At 36.6% G+C, this 25,320-nt stretch overlaps 1 protein-coding gene across 3 annotated transcripts in view; it reads right to left on the bottom strand.

Moving 5' to 3' along the window:
- LOC145998960 (phospholipid-transporting ATPase ABCA1-like) overlaps window positions 1-25,320 on the bottom strand; it is a 171,424-nt gene that overhangs the window by 16,793 nt on the left and 129,311 nt on the right. For all 3 annotated transcript variants that reach the window (XM_083135804.1, XM_083135796.1, XM_083135812.1), the window contains 7 exons: window positions 18,472-18,598; window positions 10,062-10,213; window positions 6,825-6,935; window positions 5,954-6,067; window positions 4,516-4,713; window positions 3,149-3,283; window positions 1,454-1,650 (listed from right to left, as the gene is read on the bottom strand). In XM_083135804.1, the coding sequence (XP_082991930.1) occupies window positions 1,454-1,650; window positions 3,149-3,283; window positions 4,516-4,713; window positions 5,954-6,067; window positions 6,825-6,935; window positions 10,062-10,213; window positions 18,472-18,598 (1,034 nt within the window). The remainder of the gene's footprint in view (window positions 1-1,453; window positions 1,651-3,148; window positions 3,284-4,515; window positions 4,714-5,953; window positions 6,068-6,824; window positions 6,936-10,061; window positions 10,214-18,471; window positions 18,599-25,320) is intronic.

Consider the following 25,320-nt stretch of genomic DNA (forward strand, 5'->3'; position numbering starts at 1 on the left):
TCGTTCATTTTGTAACTGGTTCTCCTGCAACTCCAAAATGCACGTAAATTCCAGAAAATATGCCAAATTCCCTGACTTTTCCCTGACCAACCAAATTCCCTGACTTTTCCCTGTTTTCCAGTCGCGTAGCAACCCTGATATCTATAGTTTGAAGCACAGAATTTTACTCTTTTTACAATTCTTGGATATTAGAATGCAATATCCCCATAAGAGAATGCATATGTGAGAGTAAGCTTCGCTTTAACTTATTTCCAAAAACAGAACTTAAATTTTAGGTAGTTTAGATTGTGTCATGAAATATGATTTTAATGGCAGGAACATTTTTGCACTCTTTCAACAGGAGGGGAAAGTGACAGCCACCTTACACTTTACCTCATATTCGTTTCTTCCATCCTCTATAAGCTGGATATTTTTTTGTAAGATCATTGATGAATTTACACTTTCGCTTCGTTATTTCATAAAAGTAAATATGACTTAATAATCAAAATTCTCACTACGTGTTTCTGTATCGCGTATGTATGACTCAAAAATGAACTGGCCGACCTCTGTGGCGGAATGGTTAGCACACAGTGCCACAACTCCATAGGTCCCGGGTTCGAATCCCAGCCTGGGCATGGGTGTTCTTGGTGAGTGTCCCTTCATCAAAATCATCATATCATCGCTCATCCTCATCTTTGTGATTAGCAAAAGTGTCAGAATAGGGAATTAAAATAAACCATATAAGTCAATCAAAAATGAACTGCTCAAATTACGTGTGTTTCACAAGTCTCAGATTGCGAAGCAACGAGTTACAATAATACATACTAATGACTAGGGGTGTGCGGGACAGAATATTTTTTGCTCGGGAAGGGTAAAACCCGTAATTTCCCGAGAAATTTTCAGGAACGGGTAATGATAAAAAATTCCCGACGCTGTGGATATCGCGAATTTGACGTCATTTCCCTTTCTTTTGATTTCTGAAATAAAAGCTAACAATTTCAGAGAAGTGTCAAGACACTTATAATGCAGAAAACATCAAGAATTAACCACTTTTTAAAACAACCATTCGGAAGTTTCGAACTGCTCGGGATCTCGAATGTCTGAAAATAATTTCCTGAAGTCGGGATCGGAACGGGAATTTTTTAAACAGACTTTTCTGGATCCCGCACACCCCTACTAATGAGTAATGACTCAGTCGGGAAAGTGATCATGTTCAGCTCCCAGATGCTACATGAGCATTGCTCGAATACTTAAAGCACCCCAAGTGATTTGATGATCGTTATGTGTGGAAGCATTCTCTATGCAGCACGTTTGCTATGGTCGATGCCATACTCTTTCCAAAAAAGGAGGACATTTACCGATTTCTAAAAAATCCGCCCGGACGCCGGACAGACACCTAAAAAGGAGGACATGTCCGGATAAAAGAGGACGTCTGGTCACCCTATATAAACGTGACAGATAAGAAAAATCTTACTTGTTTTTCAAATGCTGAACACTTCCAAGACACCTGAACTCCCCGTTAACCATAATGGTAAGATTTGTGCACAGAGCTTCACATTCGTCCATGCTGTGAGAAGTCAGCACGACCGATCGTCCTTCATGCATCATCTTCAGGATGCACATCCACAGGAAGCGCCGGGCTTTGGGATCCATCCCTGATGTCGGTTCATCCTATGGGAAAGAAAGGTGAAACATACACAAGTCTCAAAATGTAGGTTTTGTAAAATTTCAATGATGCAAAAGGATTTTCTCATCAAGTACACTTGCATACTACAGTGGAACCCCGATTTTACGTTACCCATTTTTTCATTTTCCCCACATTATACATTCAACCTTCACAGTCTAAATAGAGGAAAATTATGTAAAATTTTACTGTATTTGACATTTTCCTGCATTTTAAGTTGTTTCACCATAGTCCATGCAAAACGTAAAATCGAGGTTCCACTGTATTCAGTAGAATATAGAAATTTTAGCAAAAAATTAATGCTTGACCACAAGGTGGATTGATTTAAATCAAGTGTTTTTTAAAAAAAAATCACCTTAACTAAATAATTTATAGAATAATGCACATAAGGATTTTGTAGATATCAGAATCACTTTTGGTGAAAGTACATTAATTTCATAATCATTTAACGGTGTTTATTAAGCTCTAAGAAAGGAAAAAAAAGGAAACAAAATATATATGTACTGATGGAGTGAAGCTCATACGAAAATTGATTGATTGATTGATTGATTGATTGATTTGGTGTTTAAAGTCCATTTTATGCACAGTAAGGCTAATCGAGGCTGCGCCTACAGTTTAAAGTGGGATCCGAACCATTATGTGCCTCCAAACTCATACGAAAAGAAATGTAATATGTAAACTGTAAACATACATCTTCATTTAAAATTCAATACTTTTTATAGGCGAAAATAGTAAACATTTTGTGTAGAAAATTGTACAAAATGCTAAACATGTTAAACTATAAATAGTGCCACCATTAAACTGTAAATAAACATGGTAGCTGAAATTTTGCAAACTATCATTTAAAAAATTGCCAAAATTCAGCTACAAAGACTATAAAAAATATTTTAAGCTACAATTATAGAGTACATCCAGAATGTTTTATTTTCACTATAAGAAAAGTTACTGAAATTATTAGTTTCATTAACACACCCAGTAGCTCGCTTGGTAGAGCAATGGTATGGTATACCAAAGACCCAGGTTTGAGTCCTGGTCAAGCCAACATTTTTCGCTAAAATTTCTACATGGTACATCTTCTGTGTGTGCCAAATTGTAAAGTATCCAGTAAAACTCTGATATTACTTGGGATGAATGTTTCTCTGATACTCATAATTGATTGATCGAACTGCATTATTTTACATCACTTTTCTGTCAATTTTGGCTACTTGTGACAATGAGGATGAGTGATGATATGGATGAATCAATACTCACAAAGACCACCCATGCTGGGATCTGAACCCTGGATCCCTGGAGTTGTAGCATGCTGTGCTAACCGATACTGATAAATAGTTTAAAAGATGAATTGGAATTTAACAACTTGTAAGTACAACCTTTTACTGATTTTTAACATGTTTCATTTTGCTTATGTTACAGTTGTTAAATTTATGGTTGACAGTGTGTAGCAGTTTATTTGTTGTTCCATGCATGCACCTGAATAGAACTTACCAACAATACAAGAGCTGGGTCCCCCATCAATGCAATAGCAATAGAGAGCTTCCTCTTGTTCCCTCCAGAGTAGGTTCCGGCACACTTGGTAGCGAAACGCTCCAGCCCAAGCTTCTTTATGTGAAGTGGAACAACCTGTGTGTGCAAAGAGATGTTGTCTTAGTAGTGAAACAGACTACTGACACCATACTTCTTCACAGAGAGCAAATAAAAAGTTGCCTATGCGTGTGTGTTCTAAAGGTAGTACTGGTGATCTCAAGGTTACCAAACACTTTAATACTAATGTTTAGGCAAGAACACTTTCAGCAACTCTGATGTGTGTGGCTAAGAAGTGTCAGGATATATACATGGCGTAATTTGGCAGGGACCTGAGCAGCAAGGTAATAAAAAGTAATATGAGTTTGTAAATGTAAAAGTTATTTATCAAATAATTGTGGATGCTATTTTATGAGATGGGAAACTTTTTGATTCTGACCTCCCCACCAAATTAGGTCCTAAGTTATGCCCATGGATATATTTATGTGGTACAATATTGGTCAAAGCAATAATGGTACATCTGAACGAGCAATGAAGCAAGGTTACTGAAATGTGGTGCTATTTGAGTCAGCAAGGATATTGAAAGGAAGCACTTTCATGGAATGATTGTGTAAAATTATTTGTATCTACCTATCTTCCTGTATTCATCATTATGAGGGCAGGCAATGCTTTGAAGTATTAAAGAGAACTGAATAGCTGCATACATGTATGTTATAAGAAATATAGCATACTACTGCAACTGTGGGGTGCATGTTGCAGTTCTTTGCACAGCAGATGCTGGAAACTTTGCTAGTGACATCTCTGGACAGGTTTCCTAGTCTAGTGGAAATAGCGGTGTTGGTTTGTCTCAAGCACCAGCCCTTAAGAGTCAGTTCTTAGCAGAAAATTGAAGAAGCCTGATTCTAGTGGGATGATGCAACTGCACGCACAGCTTCCTCGTCGCTTAAGTTTTTGGGAGGACATCTCTGCCAATCACATAATCGTGCATGGAATTTGGCCTGATTGTTCTCCAGACCTGACTCCTGACTATATTCTGTGAAACGCTCTGAAAAGATAGGCCTTTGGCACCAATCCGCACATAATTGATTAGTTGGACACAGAAATTATCACCTGTGATAAACAATTCTCTCTGCCACTCTGCAGGTCTTTGACAGTATGAGGAAGAATTTCCAGACATGTCTTAAGGCCCACAACTGTTGTAAGAAGAATCGAAAAGTGATACACTGTGAGTGGTGTTTATTTTTCTGGAGAGTGATTTTACAAACACTCTACATTAATATAAAATGACTATGATAATGTAGACAACTATGAATATTTCTCAAGGCACTCACTCTGGAGATGTCTGCGGTCTGCAAGCCTCTGATTCGAGCATAGAACACCAAATGCTCTTCCGAAGTGAGAAAACTGTCCAGAGCATCAAACTGAGGACAATAGCCTATGAGTTTGGCTGCTTTACGCATGTCTTTCTCAATGCTGTAGCCCATGAGCTGCGCATCGCCCTTGCTTGGTTTTATCTCACCAGTTATCATCTGCAAAATAATTTAGTTTTAAATATAATGTTGACAAAGGCAAATTATACACATGATGACAACTGTTTATGAATCTCTGCATGAAAGGATAGAGAAATAAACTGAGTGCCAAATGTGTAAAAATTCAAACTTAAGAAAGCAATTAGAAATGGCTCAAGGTGTACAAATAATATACTTAGTTTGAGTTTTTGTTTTAAGTTCACTTTATGCACACAGACTAATTAATCAGGACTGGGCCTAGTGTTTAAAGAGGGATCCAAACCACCTGTGCCTCTGCTTGGCATCGAAGCTGGAACACTTAATTACTACCTGACAACATTACCAATATGTCATTTGGGAAGATGCAGAACCGATATATTATAACTTATTGTCATGTTTGTGAAAATTGTGACTTGATTTGACATTTTATGCAAGCAGTCCACTAACTGAACTTCAAAGTCAACCTCAACTTTGGCAATCAACTTTAAAGGAAATTACAAACTAACCACAACTATATGCAAAATTGTTCATATACTTGGTCTATTGGATAATTATTAGAATAACAATCAACAGCCTTCTGTAAATGGTTACAGTGAGCTGCCAAAATAGATAGGTGAATAAATTAAGTATTTGGAATATTATATATTTGTGTAAGAAGTTAACCTATGCTATCATCACTATGTAGACCTCTCGGTATGTTTTTTCTTTGCCTATGTTGTGTATATTACAAATTGAATTCCCATTGATCATCTACAGACATGTAAAGACTAGTATAATTCATCTCCAACTTGGTTATAATATAATGATTCTGACCCCCCAAATTAGGCCATAAGTTACGTCATGGATATATTTATTTGGTACAACATTGGTCAAAGCAATAATGGTACAATGGTACCACGAGTGGGGTAAGTGTGAAACAGCTGCATTTGCTACTAATACGTGCAAAGCTCCAGGCTCACTTCCAGCACATCCAACAACTTTCTCAGTTTCCCTTTCCAATTACATGTAAATTACGCAGAAATAAATGCAGCAGTTCAGAGATGCGATCCTTTCTTTTTCACTAGTTCATTCCTGGACACCCTGTACTTATTTACTACAACACGAAACTGAAACTTTGTTACGTAAAACTTCTATGCTTGTTCTATTGCATTCAAATAAAAGTGTTTGTGATAGAAACAAGTAATGTGCACCATCAAGAAAAAAATAAAACATCACAATGTGCTCACAAGCAAAATGTTGGAGTTTTTTTAAATGCAATTACCTTAAATGTTGTGGTCTTCCCTGCACCATTTAAGCCTAGCAACCCAAAGCAGTCTCCCTTCTGAACACCCACACATGCTTGATTGACAGCTGGCCTCGACATTTCAGAAAAGATCTGTAAAAGAGAATATTTCAATTACTACTTATGTTTCCTGCAAAAATTTATCCATAGAGTGTCCTACGTTTTCAGAATGAGACTCAAAGATCCTTATGAATATTTAAATGACAGGGATTGGAAATAATATGTAAAAAATGTTCACATCTGATCATAAAAAACTCTCTATGTGACTTTTAGCATCCCTTAAGTGTGGATGGTGTGTATAAATGCTTTGTATTTGCTTCTACTAGATCAGACTGCAGGTGGCTTATATATGCACCCTGATGTTGAGAACATAATAATCACGTTAGGTGAGATTTACATAGCAAAAACAGTAGCAGAAGAGGAAGATGATGAAAGAGAATATAGGTAGATGTTAGAGAAGCTCTCGTGTGATGGAGTTTGTGCATAACAGAAAACTGAAATATGGCCCAAAAACTAAGTTTGTGCGACATGGACATTGAGTTGCACTTGCTTCAAAGACTTCCACACCAGAAAGATTTATTAGATTTATTTTGCATGAACCTGAAGTACGTACATGCCAACAAGTTATGTATTATTTTATTTTTGCATTATTGTATACAATTCTGCTTTAAAAAAAACAACTACATTTTCCAGTAGTGACTTATGTTCAGGAAATTCCACACTTAAAGGGTTAAAGTATATTCATGCAAACAGAGTTCAAAGCAAATACAAGTAGAAAGTAGAATCTAAATAAAACAATATTTGGAGAAACAAATCACATAAAATTTTGAACTTGACAAACAATACATGCCTTTGTCAGATTTCTTAACACCAGGATGTCCTTTGATGTATCACCCTCAAGGATTCTGGTCTTTTCATGGAGAACATCCTCATCTGTAATATTACCTTTAGCAACTGATGCCTAGCAGAGAGGAAGAAAAGGATTTAAAAAAAATAAATCTGGGTGGTTTGCATAATGATTCAATCAAATTACAAAGAAATAACTAAGTCTAACTTTTACATACTTTACGTCACCTGTCTGACAAGTAATTTGCAAAAATGTTTCCTCAACATTTAAAAATCAGTGATATTTATTTACACTGTGCTGATTTATGAACAACATGTTCACATGTAGCACATGTGTGTTGTCTGTCTTCTGTCCAAGTGTGTCACTTTGATGTTTACACGGATGTCAGTTTTATCAATGGTGTAGTAATTTTAGACCTATTGTAATTAGGGCTGAGCCGATACACATACCGATGCAGATATTCTTACAGACTGCCACTGCCCTTATGCTTGAAAACTGTAGCCCAGAAGGCATAGATCAACAACTAATTTCTTGGCAAACATTTTTTTCTGGAATCATTGCATACACTTTAAAACCAAACCAGCAGTCTCATGGAAAGATAAAATATGGCATTTTAGATCAGTCAAGAAAAGAACTAACAGCATCTTTTGCATGCCTACACATATATTTTATTGCATCCTGATCGCCGAGCAAATCAGAATCTTTTAATAATTAAAAGTTGATTAATTTTATTGTATAATATTCTACTCCAATAATTTGCATCAACTTGCTTTAAAATTATTTTCCTGTAGTTTACGGTTATTACAAGCATAAGAAAACAGTTTTTTCTTTGTGACGTTTCAGGAGAACACACGCTCCTTTCATCAGACCTGAGAGCACAAAGACTATGTTCTAATAATGAGGATATCAAAAATGAAGAAGAAAGGCTCTTTAATATAGCAAAAGAAAATGGCTTTCACACTACCAGAATAAACCAAATCAAAAAACAAGTTGCAAGAAAACTAAAGGAAAAGAGAAATACAGACAAAGATGAAAAATCTGTTGAAAAGAAATTTGTGTGCATTCCATTCCACAAGGGATTCTCACATAAAATTGCAAAAATTTTTAGAAGTTTTAATTTCAAAATTGTTTTTAAATCACCAAGAAGTTTGGAATGTACATTTAATGAATTCAAAATGAGAAACTCGCTACCAGATGTGGAAACCACAGGAATATATAATGTAAGTTGTTCATGTTCAAAAGATTATGTGGGACAAACAGCAAGGAAAATGGCAATAAGATGGCACGAACATGATTTGGACATTATAAATCTAAACCCAAGAACAGGTTTGTCAACTCATATCATCGAAGAGAAGCATTTGATTAAAAAGAGAAGGGTTTTAAAAAGATTAACGGGAAACACAGAGGTGAATGTCTGGGAAGCCTCGTTCATTGCGGAAGAACACTGGAATAAATTAAATAATGAAAATGGTAATATAGATCCAGTGTGGAGTTTTCTTTTTCACAAATGGAGTAAGCCACCATCTTTAAAATTTAATGTAACAGAAAACATCAAGAGACTTTGTGAAAACAATGATGAATTTGAATTACCTGATGATATTTGGGATTCATAATTTAAAAAATAGACTGCTTTTTTCACAGTTAAGTTGCTATATTACAACAATGTAACATTGACAACATCCATTATATAACAGATTCTTTTTGTTTAAAAATTACTAACCATTGTTATAACTGTATCTTTAGTCAAAATGAAAATAAATGTCTGATGAAAGGAGCGTGTGTTCTCCTGAAACGTCACAAAGAAAAAACTGTTTTCTTATGCTTGTAATAACCGTAAACTACAGGAAAATAATTCTATCATGCAAGCAATGCGTACATACAAGAAAAACTATTGCTTTAAAATATTTGAGGATTACATAAAAATATTAAAATACCTGGTATGCAAGTAAAAAAATACATTTTTCTCCATAATGGTGGGGGGGGGGGAATAAAGGAAAACTTCAAATTTTGAATAATTTCTAGGATAATTAGACTCTCCGGAAGACAAAAATGCCAGAAAAGTATCAGCAAGTATCGGTAAATAAATTCCAACTGATACTTCCCAGTACCGATACCATTGACATTGATCGATACTGATACATTCAAATCAGTATTGCTCAGCCATAGTTCTAATTTGTTCTTCATATGAAGTTCATACTTGTTCTTTTAACTCGCTACCTATTAAATTACTCTGTTTTTGCTATGCAACTTACAACCCATGGCACAATAGTCCTTGAGGACCAAGGCCTACCTACTGACTACCAGCCTCGCTCCCACCAGAGGTGGGAGATCACCCAACCAGTTACGGGGTGACGTGTGGTCAGCATGATGAATCCCCATTCGTGGTTGTAGGTTTTCTATGACCAGGTTAAGCTATTCATATGTAGCTCCCCAATTTCCTCATGATGGTGGATGGCCATACGCAGGCCAAAAACTCACGAGAAAATTTTTCACACGAGACTTGAACCTGCACACATCCCAAAGCAGGAGCCCAAAGCTCGTACCTTAGACTGCACAGCCTGTGTGACTTAGGTCCCCTGTATAAGGTTCAAATAGCCTGAGTTGTAATGCACATTTTACAATTCTTTAGGGATGGGACAGGTTAATCAGTACTCTATTGGCATCAACTAATATAGGCATATCAGTGTATTGGTTCATAACTAAAAATACCGTTCCAATATATCAATAAATGTTTTATAATTTAGTGCACTACTGTTCCATTTTGTCATATTTTTTATGGATACAAACATGTAATCTCCATTTCATATTTTTTTTTAAATGCAAATCTCTAAATAAACAATTCTTTTGCATTGCAAAAGATTGGTTCATCATATTGGCAAATCCATATATTTTTATAATACATGAGATGTCACTGTATTTTCTTTCAACAATGAAAAAAAATACAATATGAAAATGTAGGCAATTACAAAATTAGAAAAACTGAAGCTTCATATTGAACTGCAGTGGAGTGCCCAGGATTTTCGAAAAGAGGAAGGGGGGGGGGTTACATATGCATTCATAAATTTTCAGTCCTCATTTTGCCATCATTTCCTACCTTTAATGTTCCTTTTTTTAAGGAATACTGGGTCAAAGAGGGGTTTATAACCTCCCTTTTGGGCATGTCATGCTTTAAATGTATTACTTAAGCACATATAAATTGTGATATAACAAGATTATGTCTTATTATAGAGAGAAACTTACTTCTTTTTTCCTAATTATTTTAATTATTTTTTGGAACAATTGGAATTCAATAACCAAAGTGAGAAAGAAGTACACAAATCCTTGTATGCACATGAAAAAGATGTTTCTGCCAACTATCTTCCAGTCAAAACAGTTGTACTTCATTGTAATTCCTGTAAATGGTAAGCAAGAGTTGAACTTTGTCTCTAATCTTGTAAACACAATAACAACTTGTAAAAACAATAACTGATCAAATACCACACAGAACTACCATATTTACGCGTGTATAATGCGCCCCCTGGTTTTTGATGGGGAAAAGTGACAAACAATTATATCTCGTATATAATGTGCAGTAGAATCCAGGTTCAAGAAATGGATTCCTTAGTTGCAGTTCGTAAAGCCATTGTTATGCTGATCAAGAGTGAATGACATCATACCTAATCAATGAGTCATCTGTTGCTATGTGGACCAAGAGGAGAATATCCTCTTGTGTAAACAATAAGTCACCAACCCATGCCACCTCCCCCTCTCCCTCCACTGTGCTTAGCATCCCAAAGCTTTCACTCTTTCACCACCTTATTTCTTTTGTAATAGTAGAAAGTGATATCAAAATTATGTTATGGATTTGCAGTGCTCAGGAAGTTATTTTCTATTATTTCTCGCCCAACAAATACTGCTGATACGCATCCCATGTGACGGGAGGTGCATGCTAGAATTCCTCCAGAATTGCACTGCTTTTCTTGGTGTCTCAGAACATTACATCGCAAAGTGAAAAATTGTGGGAAATGGTCCTTAAACTTTTGTATGTGGTTTTTGCTCATTCCTTCTTTACTTTTTCTAAAAAACTTCAACTAATGTAACTTTTATACAAGCACATTCAGGACCCTCAAACTGGCAGTTAGCAGCACAAGATTTCTTCCATTAAGGCATTTACACACTCCATATATATAATATTATTTGGCCAGTAATACAGTTTAATTATTATTTTCTTTCTCCCTAGCTTTTCTTTCATCCAAAGTATCATAAAAATCAGAATGTTCCATCATTTTGTGATGAACTTATTTCAACTGCATTGAACATTAGTGTCACCATATTGAATGGAATAGGCATACGATTCAGTCAAAAGAGATAAATTATATAACATGTTAGTCATTAGTAGAGTTTGGAATACCTAAGAAGCTTGTTAATATGATATAAGTATGAACCAGTGAGACAGAAAGTAAAATTCGTGTGGATATTAATATGTCTGACAAATTTACAATTCATGATGGTTTAAAAAAATGGAGATGCATTATCTCCATTGCTCGTTAATTTTGCCTTAGAATATGCTGTTAGGAAGGTAAAAGAAACTAACGAAGGACTAAAATTAAATGGCGTGACTCAGCTGTTAGCATATGCAGATGATATAGACTTACTGGGGGATGATGTAAATACAATTAAGAATAATGCCAAAATATTTTCCTAAGCAGCTAAAAGGTTTAGAAGTTAGCAAAGAGATAACTAAATATATGCTTACAGGCCGAAACCAAGTGTTAGGTAATAATCAAAATCTAATTATTGATAACAACTCGTTTGAACCAGTTTCCAAATTCAAATACTTAGGAGTAATATTAACAAATGAAAATTATATTAAAGAGAAAATAAAAAGTAGGCTTAATTCAGGAAATGCATGTTACTTTTCTCTTCATAAACTTTTGTTGTCTCGTTTAATATCTAAGAAACTAAAAGTTAAAATATACAAAACAGTAATTTTGCCTGTAATATTATATGGATGCGAAACTTAGTCCCTTACATTGAAAGAGGAACATAAATTGAGAGTATTTGAAAATAAGATCCTTAGGAAAATATTTGGGCCTAAAAGGGATGAAGAGACATGTGAGTGGAGAAGGTTACATAATTTAGAAGTACATAATTTATATTCATGTCCAGATATTATTAGAATGATTTGTTGAACCTCCACGCAGATATTTCCCTAGTTGGTTTTACAAAGAGTAAGAACATGTGTTAACAGTAAATTAACACTTTATTAGTGTCCAATGCGACCGACCGTGACGCGATGTACAGAGCTACATTCTTGGTACAAGACAACCTTCTTGGAGAGCATTCTCCACAGACTACTCACTACAGAGCAAATAGAAATTGATAAGTCAATTTGACCATGTTGGGAAAGTGTGTCTTTTGTACACCGTTCAACACTTCCCCTCAAAAACAACTTTCACAAGCTTCCATTTTTTACAAAGAAACATTGTTACACTTTAACATAACAATAAGTACACTAACTTTCATTTCTCACTCCCATTAAGTCACATAATTTAGCAAACCTAACTTTTGCTAATGGTTTCGTGAGAATGTCTGCTTCCTGACTTTCAGCATCAATGTGTTCCACACTTAACATTTTTTCCTGAAATTTTTCTCTTACAAAATAATAACGCACTGCAATATGTTTTGAGCGTTTATGAAATTCAGGATTTTTTACCAACTTAATAGCACTAGCATTGTCCACTAACAGTGTGGGCATTCCTGTCAGATGAGTAATCTCATTCAAAAGTCTTGTTAGGCATATCACTTCCTTCGCTCCCTCGCTGGCTGCCACAAATTCAGCCTCTGTTGTTGATAGAGCAACCGACTTCTGCTTCCGGCTCATCCAGGATATCGCTCCGCCTGCATACTTGCATAGAACTCCAGTTGTTGGATCTCCACCATAATCTGCATCACTGAAGGCTTCCAGGATCCCAAGATTATGATTTGGACTGTAGCATATCCCATAAGCAGTGGTTCCTCGTAGATATTTGAAAATTCGTTTCACTGCTTGCCAATCAGATACTCTTGGACTGTCCAATGCTTGTGACACTAATCCAACAGCATACGAGATATCTGGCCTAGTGACTGTAGCCAGATACATCAAGCTGCCAACTGCTTCTCTGTAAGGTACACTAATGTCTACTAACTGCTGTGTGTTTACTTCCCCTGAATTTACACTTCCTTTTTCAGCAGGTGTTGACACAGCATTTGCTTCACTCATGAGAAATTTCTTAAGAATCTTCTTTGTATAGTTCTCTTGACATACAAAAATAGAACAATCTTCTTCTTGTGCCAAAGAAACAATCTAATGACCCAACCACAATTTCAAATTCTTCCGAGAAAACTGTTGATATCTTCAATATCATTGCCTGCAACCAATCCATCATCCACATAGATGGCTACGATCATTTTCTTTCCATTTCTCTTACGAAGGAACATACTGGGATCAGCATTGCTGCATGTAAAACCATGCTTCGACATGAAATTCACAAATTGTCTATTCCAGCAACGAGGTGCTTGCTTCAGTCCATAAAGACTCCTTTTTAACTTACACACACGGCCAGTCCCATCATCAAACCCTTCAGGTTGATTCATATAGATTTCCTCATCAAGTTCACCATAAAGAAAGGCTGTTTTCACATCAAATTGAGCTAATTTCAACCCTTCACAAGCTGCAACACTCAGCACAGTTCGTACAGTATCAAATGGAGCCACTGGACTAAAGGTTTCATCATAATCAATTCCACTCTTCTGAAGATAACCCTTTGCTACCAGTCTTGCTTTAAATCTGTAGATACTGCCATCTGCCTTGGTCTTTACTTTTAGAACCCATCGATTATCAATAACTTATTTATTGCTTGGAGGTTCAACTAGTATCCAAGTCTGGTTCTTAGCCAAAGACTGCATTTCATCTTCCATTGCTAATTTCCATTCTGCAGCATTTCTTGATGACATGGCATCTTTATATGAGCTCGGTTCTAAGCAATCTGCCTGTAACACATAACCATCTTGCCACACTGGTTTCTGCACCCTTTGATGATCTCGCAATTTATAACGTGGTTCACTTCCACTAGTTACATCTCCTGTGATGCATCTGTTTCCTGTATCATCGTAGTATGTAGACTCACTCCCAGGGCTATCAGGTTCTTCCACAGTAGATTCAAACATTACTGATTTTTCTGGTGAAACAATTTCTAAAGACTCTCTTGCTGGCAAAATTGTTTGTGCAAAAAACAACATCCCGACTGAGCAACACTTTGTCAGTTTTCTGATTCCAAATGCGGTAACCATCTTTTTCATCACAGTAACCAATCAGAAGACCCTTAATATTCTTTTTGTCCCTTTTGCTTTGGTACATGAACAAAACACTCTGTTCCGAACACTTTCAAATGATCTATACTTGGCAAGTTTTTTCCATACCAAAGTTCATATGGTGTCCTGTTTTCTACAGTGGTTGGTCCAATTCTGTTCAGAACATACGTTGCAGTATTCACTGCTTGAGCCCAAAGTTTCACTGGAAGACCTTTTGAATGCAACACTGAGCAACCAGATTCAACCAATGTTCTGTTCTCACGTTTTGCAGCTCCATTCTGTTCAGGTGTATAAGGCATGGTGGTTCTGAAATTGATCCCCTTTTCTTTCAATAAAGCCTTCACTTCTGCATTATCAAATTCCTTCCCACACTCGGTGAGCAATTCTTTCACTACATGACCTGCAACACTGACTTCAGCTAAAAACTGTTTTAGTCTTGCAGCAACTTCCGATTTTTGTTTCAGATTACACACGTCGGAATTTTGAAAAGTCATCCTTGAAACAAACAAAATACAGTGCACCACCCAGTGATTTTGTTTGCATTGGTCCACACACGTCAGCATGGATTCTTTCACCTGGTTTTTCTGCACGACTAACCTGCTGTCCAAAACTTTTACGATGTTGCTTGCCAACCACACAGCCTTTACAAAACTGATGATCAGTTTTTACATCAATTCCGTGCTGCACTAGAAACTTCCGAACATGCTGCTTACCTTGGTGTACCAACCTATGCCACAGCTGCAATGTATCGGAAGCTGACACTAAGCACACTTTGGCAGGATCTTTGGGGGGGTAATGCACGCATGTGCATTTGGTATAAACCACTTAAAGTAACACTTCCCCATGCATGTACCTTGTCATTTATTTTTAGTAAACACTTCATTGAGTCTGCACAGAATAGAAAACCTCTTTTTTGTAGCGGAGTTCACAGAAAACAAATTCTTACTGATATTTGGCACATACCACACATCACGAAGATGATTTTTCACTCACCTACCGTTGACCAACATTTCCACATTCACTATACCACTGCCATGTGCTAATATGATGGCTTTATTTCCCACCTGTAATTCCTTTGGTGCTGTGAATTTTTGGTACTGTAGAAAGTAGTCCTTCCGGTTAGTCATATGTGCTGTGCTTCCAGTATCTGCAATCCAAACTTCCGAAACAGAACAGTTCGATTCAAAGCTCACGAAGACTCCTTCTTCTGGAACATGCTACCTTCCACTGGTTGAAGATCTATTTAACTCCAACTTGCATTGCTTGGCAAAATGGCCTACCTTGTAACATTTAAAACACTTTTTCCCTTTTTCTGGACGTTTCTTGTTTCTTCGGATCATCACTTTTCACCACAAAAGCTGTTGTGTCACTACTCTTGTTGGGAAGTCTCATTTCAATTAGCCTAAGTCGTTCAGTTAGCCTATCTACAGTACGCTCTTCCACTGGAACAGATTCCCATACACTTTTGAATTCAAAATATTCACTAGGTAAGGTAGACATGATTCGACTCATTAGAAGCAGTTCTGGAATGTTGGACTTCATGAGACGTTCCATTTAGTCATTCATTTCAAGAACATTTCTCTGTAGTTTGGACACGTATGTTGCAATATCTTCCGCTGCATCTTTGGATTGATTGAAGAACTGCTCTGACAATCGATCCAAACGCTGTGCTGAACTTTGTTCATATACTGACATTAGTTTGTTCCAAATTTCCTTAGACGTATCACACGTGCTGGTTAAGTTCCGAATTTGCATCATTCATGCTATTCACCAATATCATTTGTGCCATAATGTCCGCCTTCTGGAACGTTTTACACTCTGCTTCGTGCTTACGTCGTTCTTCCGTAGTACACTCAGCACCAAGTTCCTGTGGAGAAGTACGTGTGCCATCCACAACTTTCAGGACATCATGGTGTCGTTAACAGCAGCTCCACTTGTCGTTTCCCTCTCAGTCAGTTCTTCGCACCTTCCAGCTTGTCTACTGTTGTCTTGAATTCCATCTTCAGCAGCAATCGAAACACACTTCTTCCAAAAGTGTAAAACTCTCGCCAGTCTGGTTAGGAAGACAAAGGACACTTCCTGTTGCACTCCGAAGAACAACGACACTTACTGTTGCTCTCCGACAAACTACCAAATTTCACAGTCGCAGTGGGAACGTATCTGGGCCCATAACCTGTTGAACCTCAGCGCAGATATTTCCCTAGTTGGTTTTACAAAGAGTAACAACATGTGCTAACAGTAAATTAACACTTTATTAATGTCCAACGCGACCGACCACGATGTGATGTACAGAGCTACATTCTTGGTACACGACAACCTTCTTCTAGAGCATTCTCCACAGACTACTCACTACAGAGCAAATAGAAATTGATAAGTCAATTTGACCATGTTGGGAAAGTGTGTCTTTTGTACAACGTTCAACATGATTAAATCAAGAAGGTTTAGGTGGGCAGGCCATGTGGCACGAATGGGAGAGGAAAGAAGAGTTTACAGGATTCTTGTTGGGAAACCTGATGGTAAGAGACCAGTAGGTAGACCAAGACGAAGATGGAGGGATAATGTTGAGATGGACCTAAAGGAAATTAGTAGGGATGGAAAAGAGTATGTAGATCTTGCTCAGGATAAGGACAGATGGAAGGCCTGTGTTGCAGCAGCTATGAACCTTCTGGTTTAAGAAGGCTAGAGAGTTAGTTAGTTAGTTAGTTATATTGAATGGAATACTGTTGGCATATTCAGAAACCACAAAATTTAAGCTTTACAATGATATATAACATGATAGGGTTCTGTAAACATGAAAAATCAATGCAAGTGTCACAAAATCATGGAATTACCCTGTACGGTTTTATGTTGGCTGTCCAAATTATTCCATGCATAATATGCACCACAGTTTTTGGGAGCAAAAATTTTTGAAAAAAGTGTGTATTATACATGAGTAAATACAGTACTCTGGTAGTATTCAGTTTTTGAAACGTGTACATCATATTTGCTACACTGTAGTGCCTAGATGTTTGTACAAAATTCCCTTGTTACATTTGTGGGAACTTACCACTGTGCTGGACCAACTTCAGAAAAAAAGGTGGTTGTTTTGATGTCAATATGTCAAAAGCCACTCTAAGCAGTTATTCTCTGTTACCTTACAATTAATTTATCAACCATAATTTAAAAGTAGGGTCCGGGACTTTACGTCCTATAAAACTGTAAAATATGTATGTAATTAGGTCATAAAAATTGAAAAATATGTCAGAAAAATGCAGAAATATTCCCAGTAAAGCCAAAAATATACACAACAATACTTTCAACTGCCAGGGAAGATCGACTAGGGTAGGGGTTGGGTATTAAATTAAGTCAGAATTTCTTTAACGGAAGATTGTAGTGGGAAAATACTGAAAATATCGCGAGGTTCACTGCAATTATCCTAAGTTTAATTTACTAATATGTCATTTTTACACCTATGCGAAAATTAAATTATAATTGGCAGCGCAACACAGCTCTGGTAAATCTAAGCAATCAGTACACAAACACGACTTTTTAAGGCAGATCTTAACTATAGAGAATCTGAAAAGCAGCCCAGAAATTTTTTGTCAGAACATGTTACACTAAATATTATTTCAGTTCCACAATGCACACACATATCATCTTGTGGCAACAATCAATACACAAACTACATTTTAGGAGGATTTTAAGTATATAGAATTTGAAAACACAGCCTACACATTTTTTGTCAGAACAAGTTACACTAAATACATATCTGTCACAAGTTCTTGTTTGTGGCATTCTATTCACTCACACTAACAGTGATCCGTGCCTGACTCAAACAAAAAGTGATCTTGAGACTCCCGTACTCGGTGAGAAGGGGCTGTAATGTACAAACAATTGAAACTTGTTTACTTCCTGTCCGGTAGTTCTCATGCCCACAGAACAATTTCAGAGAAAATTCTTCCACAATAATGCTTACACCGCTATCAATTTTCGGCAGGGAAAAAAGGGGGGGTAGTACTGTTCTGTAGTGGGTAAGAAAATACGACAACTGTTTTTAATTTCTTCATCCATAATTTCCTTATCCTGTCATCGATAATATAAACTATCCCTTGCGCTAAAGGTATGAAGAATAAATTATAAAATAACCGATTACATGCAAGACAATTATGAAATTATACAGAAATATGTTGTAAAAATATGTCAAAATAAGCCTTATTAAGTTCGTCTATTTTGGCTGATTTTCTCACCCCAGTATTCGATCCGATGCAAAAAAAAAGAAAAAAATGTTATAACAAAGCCCCGGGCACTATTTATATATAAAAAAAAGTATTTCACACACCTTGAATTCCATAGTATTCTTCTAGAAAGTATTTATGTGCCAATGAGATTAATCCATAGCCAAGACAAAAGTGAGGGAAAAACACCACAAAAATTTCTTTCATAACTTCACTCAGTTGATTCAGCTCCTGAAATGAATAATAATATTTAACTGAAGTACTATGCATGCATAACATGATTTTATTAATGCACAGTTACCTAATTTTCAGCCTACACTATGAAGTCACTGATGTTACCAACATGTTAAATTGGGCTGGTATTCCCTATTAAGTGATTAACAGACTCATCTGTAAAATAATACCAAAAATGCTTGGAAAGTTTCACTACAAATCCCTGCCTCCGAAATCTTGAAGACTTTATCATTAATTCAAGAAGTGAGAGAGAGTTTTGGATGGTATCCAAAATTTGTGTGTGTGTGTTAAAAAAGGGTAAAGATACCCCTGTGCATGTGCTCACATGCCATGAAGGCATATGGGGTGACGTGGAGGTACAGAACTCCACATATTCTTGATCTCTGCCATAGTTGGGATGATGTAATCAGCATCATACCCAGTTGCCTTTACCCTCCAGGCTTGCCCCCAGGTATCCAGTTATGAGGCTGGGTGGGCCTCAGAGCCAAGGAAAAACGGACAAATGACTAGAAAAATTCCTGGTGCAGATCACTTGCCCTGGGGTGTTAAAAATGTTACAGAATTGACACGTCCAGAAAAGAGGGGAGAATACTGATATGGTACATGCGCTTTAATGGCTTCAGGTAGTATTTATTGGAAAAGCTAAATAATGAATATAGCACATTGATTATCTGTATGAATCTTTTTTTTTTAAAAAAATGTGTACAGTTCCTTTACGTAAAAATGTTCTTAAACTTCACAAATAAATGGAGGAAAAGGATTTCTTGTGGAAAGATATGGGCATATTGATAATTTCTTTGCATTGGACATATTAAATTATACCAGGCGTGTAAGCTGGGCTTATACTTTATTAGTTCTAGTAAAATGTATGTAATTATATGGCAAAATACGTAAAAAACTTCCCAAGTTCAACTCGGGCCGATACCAGTGTTCGAGATCCTGTTTGTTAGATTGCAACACTTCAGCACCAGGTGGCACATTGGAACTCCTGCCTTCTACTTGTGGAATGTTGTAAGCCATCTGAATTTTGCCTTACAAATTTCTGACCGCGTACTAGCAGTGCCTACCATATCTGGTTGGAGAAGAGCAAGGAATATAGGGAGAAGAGCAGGCCAAAACAAACCCTACGTGTCTAAACCCAAGACTACTAGACTAAGCCCCACGACAGGTTAAGTTTGCAGCAACATTTCGCATATACTGACCCCAACGTGCACGCAGAATATAGTTCCGCTGCAATACTGCCGATTTTCTCACTGTCTGTGATATGAACAGCTCGGCGGTTGAGGCAAGACTGGCACGGAAGATTCTGAGCGCTGTTCTCGCGCGGATTAATACATACAACCTGCTGCAAACTTAACCTGTCGCGGGGCTTAGTCTTGGTGTAAACCTAAGGCCAGAGGCTGACAGCAGCGTTAAAAAACTTGATGTTTAGAAAAAGTGTTGTTCATGGACGTCCACAGTATTTCTTTCCACCAGGGAGAATTAAGCAAAGTATTTTTTTCCAGGGGTTGGGGTAAACTAGGTATATTTCCCCCATAATAGAGTTGCCTCCTGAAAAGATACTAGAGCCTTCCCGTTGATGCAGTGGTAGCGTCATCGCCTTGTAATCAAGGGGTCCCAGGTTCGACACCTGGTGGAGGCACATAGTGGTTCGGATCCCACTTTAAACTTTAGGTCCAGTTACAATTAGCCTTACTGTGCATAAAGTGGACTAACACACCAAATCAATCAATCAATCAAAATATACAAATTCAATTTGAAGTTAACATTTTTCTGTAATGCCCTTACAATAATTAACATAATTTGATGTGACTGAAATGAAATTATATGTGTGAAAATTGTTGACATTCATTTTTCAGGAAGTCTCTCCTTCCCTTGCCCCTTCTGGACTTCCATGGTGTCATTTAAACTCCGAAATTATGCAACATACTGCTAAATTGTTTTTGGATCTTCATATTATTTATATTAATTTAAAACAAAAACATAAATATAAATTTGAATGGTTCAACCAATGTGATGGGTTCGATGTTATACATGAAAAGTTTGAGAAAATTCAACTACCACGAACAGTGGCCCTCTTGTTTTATTGACACTGGTCAACCGTGTCTTTGTTTCTCCCTTTTTGTTGTGTGCATGTTAAAGTCTCGAGGTATTTATTTTGCAAATTCAATCTATTGAAAAGTGCGCTGTCGTCCCTTTGCTGTGGTGTGATACTGAAGTGCATTATGGAATAAAATGAGTCATTGTGCGGTGTGGTGAGGAACTTGTTGAAGATGTCGTCCAGCAAAGCAAGGATTTTGCTGCCAAGAAGAAACTTGTGGATGTAGGTAGGTCCACCCTTTTTCTAGCCGGGGTGCGCCAATTTTGTGATTCACGGTACGAAGCTGATACTTGGTTATGCGGATGTAAAATGTATTCAGCACTTTTGTTTCTTTATTATCATTAATCTTCATTTTATATAACTTTGCATATTTTTATCGTTACGTTACTCATTGTGATAGAAATAAGACTGACTTAATTATCAGTTGAAATGTGCGAGATACACAGCCTAGCAAAGAAAACACTAGGCCCAGGGATTTATCCAGAATTTTTAATCCAAAGGGGAGGCATATTACTGTTAATAATATGTGGGATTATTCCTCAGTTAAGGGGATTAAGAAGAAGCTGCTAATATCCTTAGTGGTGAAACTCCATTAATATAAATATAATGTATAAGCAGCACTTAAAAAAGGAAGAAGAGCAAAACTTCGTTTTTAAGGGGTGTAAGGTTAAATTTAGTGCCAAAATTAGGGATTTGTGAAAAATTCCAGGGAAGTGTTCTGAAAAAATGGTGGTGGTGTATGGGTATAAATTACTAAGGGCCAGTTCAATGTCTGCCTAACGCTACCTAGCATTTAAAGTCCTGTGTAAAGTAAGTGGAGGTCGGGGCTCCGCCTAAGGCGTTAAGTGCCGGATAAACATGGAAAAACAGTACACTGTGCAGCCAACAGATACATGCAGTACCTAGTTTACGTGCAGTACCTAGTATAATCTGTGTTTGCACTTTTACAGTTGATAAAATGGCTAAGTCTCGATCAGCTATTGTAAATTGCGAAAGTTTGCTGCATGTTTTACATTACCAAATAACAGCACAAAAGGCGGATGTTAATTATCCCAGGAATGGCAATAAATAAAGCAACGTTTATAAATATATGTGTAAAAATGAATATTAGGTGGTCATTTTCGTGTGTGTGTGTTCCGAAAATGTTGTAAATTGATATTAGCATTAGCAATTTCACTGTAATTTCGTAAGTAGGATTTGAGTGCATGTAGGTACAGATATATAAATAAAAACTATTGTTCCAGACTTCCAGGTTAAAGTAATGTGTTTCATGCTTGCAAAATTGTATTAAAATGGCGTTCCAAATAAAATGAATGTGTGTTTGCTGTTACAAATTTCTTTAACCAAACAACACAATACACGAAATGTACACCATGCATCAGTTGCTTTTTCGCAAACCTAGTAATTGGTAATCTTTAAAATTAAAACATGTGTAATATTATTCGAGTCACTTCCGTCGCCATTGGTGTGATTGTAATATTGCAAATATAGAAGCTACATATTGTTGCCAAACAATAACTGGCAAAGAATGCACGTATAATATTTAGCAGTACTCTTACCGTCCAGTTCATACATATGTACAAGGAACAATTTTCAAATGGTGGTGTGTTTTGTACAAACACACATATTTACAATAATAACCTTGGAAGCAACTACATACTTAATAGTACATAAGACGTAATACCAATCTTTAAAGAAACGTATATTTGTATATGTGTGATTTTGTATGTTAACTTCCAAAACTGGCGAAAAAAAAAATACTGTTAAGAAGTATCCTTACGATGTTGACACACATGTACAAGGAACAATTTCCTACTGGTTCTGTACCTAACCTAACCTACCCTAATATACATGGGAGTGCATAAGACGTAAATGCCATATTTTTTTTTCCTTCGGTATATACTATTTACAGGAAATATTTTATGCGAAGTAACATATTTTAATTACATTGTGCGATATTTTGTACTTTAACTTTAAAACTGGCAAATAATAATAATAATAGAGACAGGTACAGCAGTATCTCTACGGCGTTCATACGTATATACAAGGAACAATTTCCGAATGGTGTTACATTTCGTAGATTCAAAGAATATGCACCATTTTAATAACCCTTGCACGAATCTGCATGCCTGAAGATGCATAAAATCTGAACTCAATTTTCTTTCCTTTTTTTTTTTTTTTTTTTTTACATTCATACGCAATACACATGATCTTGTACTTGACTTTTCAAAATAATTGGCCTAAAAAAGACCACAGCTTGTATGTATGTACAACGTATATTTTCCAGGTGGATTTTAGTGTTGTTGTAAACAAATATATACATTCCTGCACTGCACTAGCATATAACGTTCCATGAAACTACCTATCTGAAAGTATAAACAGCATGGAGTTTCTTCTTTTTCCTTAATAAGAATAAAACATGCGGACATACAATACTATGATACTTTATAGTGCTACAAGGTTCGCCCATAAAAAAACCGAACTTTCTTTTTTAGGAAAGGAAACAAGTAATTACCTTTAAATGTCTTCATAACCTTCAAAATAATAATAATCACCAGAGGAGGCAATACACTTTAACCAGCATTTGTACAGGTCTTGATTGATTGATTTGGTGTTCTAAGTCCACTTTATGCACAGTAAGGCTAATCGAGACTGGACCTACAGTTTAAAGTGGGATCCGAACCACTTGTGCCTCCACCGGGTATCAAACCCAGGACCCCTTGATTACAAGACAATGACGCAACCACTGCGCCATCGGGGAGGCCCTCTGTACAGGTCTTGGAAACACCGTTGATAGTCATTGACAGTAAGTGTTCGCAAAATATGCGTAACATTTAATTTAATGTCCGCGACATCGTCAAATCTTCGCCCTTTCATAGCCATCTTAAGCTTGCGAAAAAGGAAAAAAATCAGCAGGCAATAAGTCCGGAGAATATGGAGGGTGAATGATCACTGTCTCTAAATGCTTAGCAATGTATTGTTGTACAGATAATGCGGTATGAGGCCAAGCATTATCGTGTAACAGAAACCATTGGCCAGAATCACAGAGGTCCTTTCTTAACCCACTAAATCCTGTTTCTGAGTCAATCAAGCACTTCCTTGTAATACCACTCATTGATTTTTTTTTTTTTTTTTTTTTTTTTTTTTCAGGGACAAATTCATGGTGGATCAGTCCTTGGAATCAAAAAATGCGATCAGCAGCACCTTTGTCTTCGATTTCGACATCCGTGCTTTTTTCTTTACCGGCGAGAACTGTTCTTTCCACTGCACACTCTGTCTTTATGTTTCAGGGTCATATTGTAAACACCAGGTTTCATCTCCCGCCATGATGCACTTTAGGAAGTAGTTGTCCTGGTTAGCAGTTGCCACCAAATCCTCACAGCACTCTTTCCTTTTGTCTTTTTCTCGATCTGTCAAAATCCGAGGCACTAAGCAAGCACACACTTTCCTCATTTGCAGGTCCTCCGTTAAAATTAACCTACAGCTTTCTTTGCTGATATCAAGCATGTCTGACAGTTGCGGCATGGTTAAACGTTTATCACCTCTCACCAGTGCATGAACTTTCTCCTGATCTTGGTTCATCCTCGACACTTTCACGTCCACCTTTGAAACGATTGTACCAGTCATACACCTGGGTTCTTGATAATGCTGCATCACCATACACTGCCCGTATCATCTGTAACATTTTGGTAAACGATTTACCCAATTTGTAACAAAACTTTATGTTGTAACGTTGTTCCATCTTGGTGTGCATATTTTGTATGCCGCTGCACATGACCTGCATCTGATGCACGCTTGCCCCGATACAGACTGCCTGTAACAGGTTGAATCATGCACTGACGGGAAGTTTTATATATAGCTCTTTGCAGTGTTGCCAGAATATGGTACACTTTTATTTGGTTTGGTTCTTTTTCTTTGACTGTTCGGTTTCTTTATGGGCGGACCTTGTATTTGATTATTCCTTTTGTGCTAAGATGATAGTAATTCCCAAAATGTACCTTGTACATGGAACCGTTGATTAACAATTTCTTTTGTGCTATCCAAATTTATTTTGAATACAAAAATTTAATTTTCGTTGGCATTGTTATTACTCAACCAACTTTCAATATTAATCTTGCACAAAAGCTGCATTATAATAAAGAAGGGGTTATGGATTGATAAATTATTAACAAAAACAAATGATAAATTAGTAAGAGCAGAATAGAAGATTGCTCTTCTCATTCCGTATATTTACACAAACTCAGATATGTCACCCTTGCACTAAACATTTAAAAAATGTAACTTGCATTTGTTAAGACTTCGTAACATTTTAGTCACTGTTTAACATTAAAAAAAGAAAGTGACCGTATGTCTTACTGAAAGATAAGACGAGGAACATTCTTTTTTGCATTATGTTAATTGGAGTACATGAAAAATAAGTTGAAAAGTTTGTAAGAATAACCATGATAAAATTCAAGTATAATTCCCAGTTTTCAAGGAGAATTTTTTTAAAAAAATAAGGGTACAAACAGATGTTTTCTCTATTTCAACCTTACATATTACCACCTCTCACACATACAAACACAAATATATTAACAATATAAAGGGTCTGTGTGATTTGAATGTATCCAAAAGTCTA

This window comes from Lepisma saccharinum, chromosome 1 (assembly GCF_977018435.1).
Source record: "Lepisma saccharinum chromosome 1, izLepSacc3.1, whole genome shotgun sequence".
Classification (NCBI taxonomy): Eukaryota; Metazoa; Arthropoda; class Insecta; order Zygentoma; family Lepismatidae; genus Lepisma; species Lepisma saccharinum.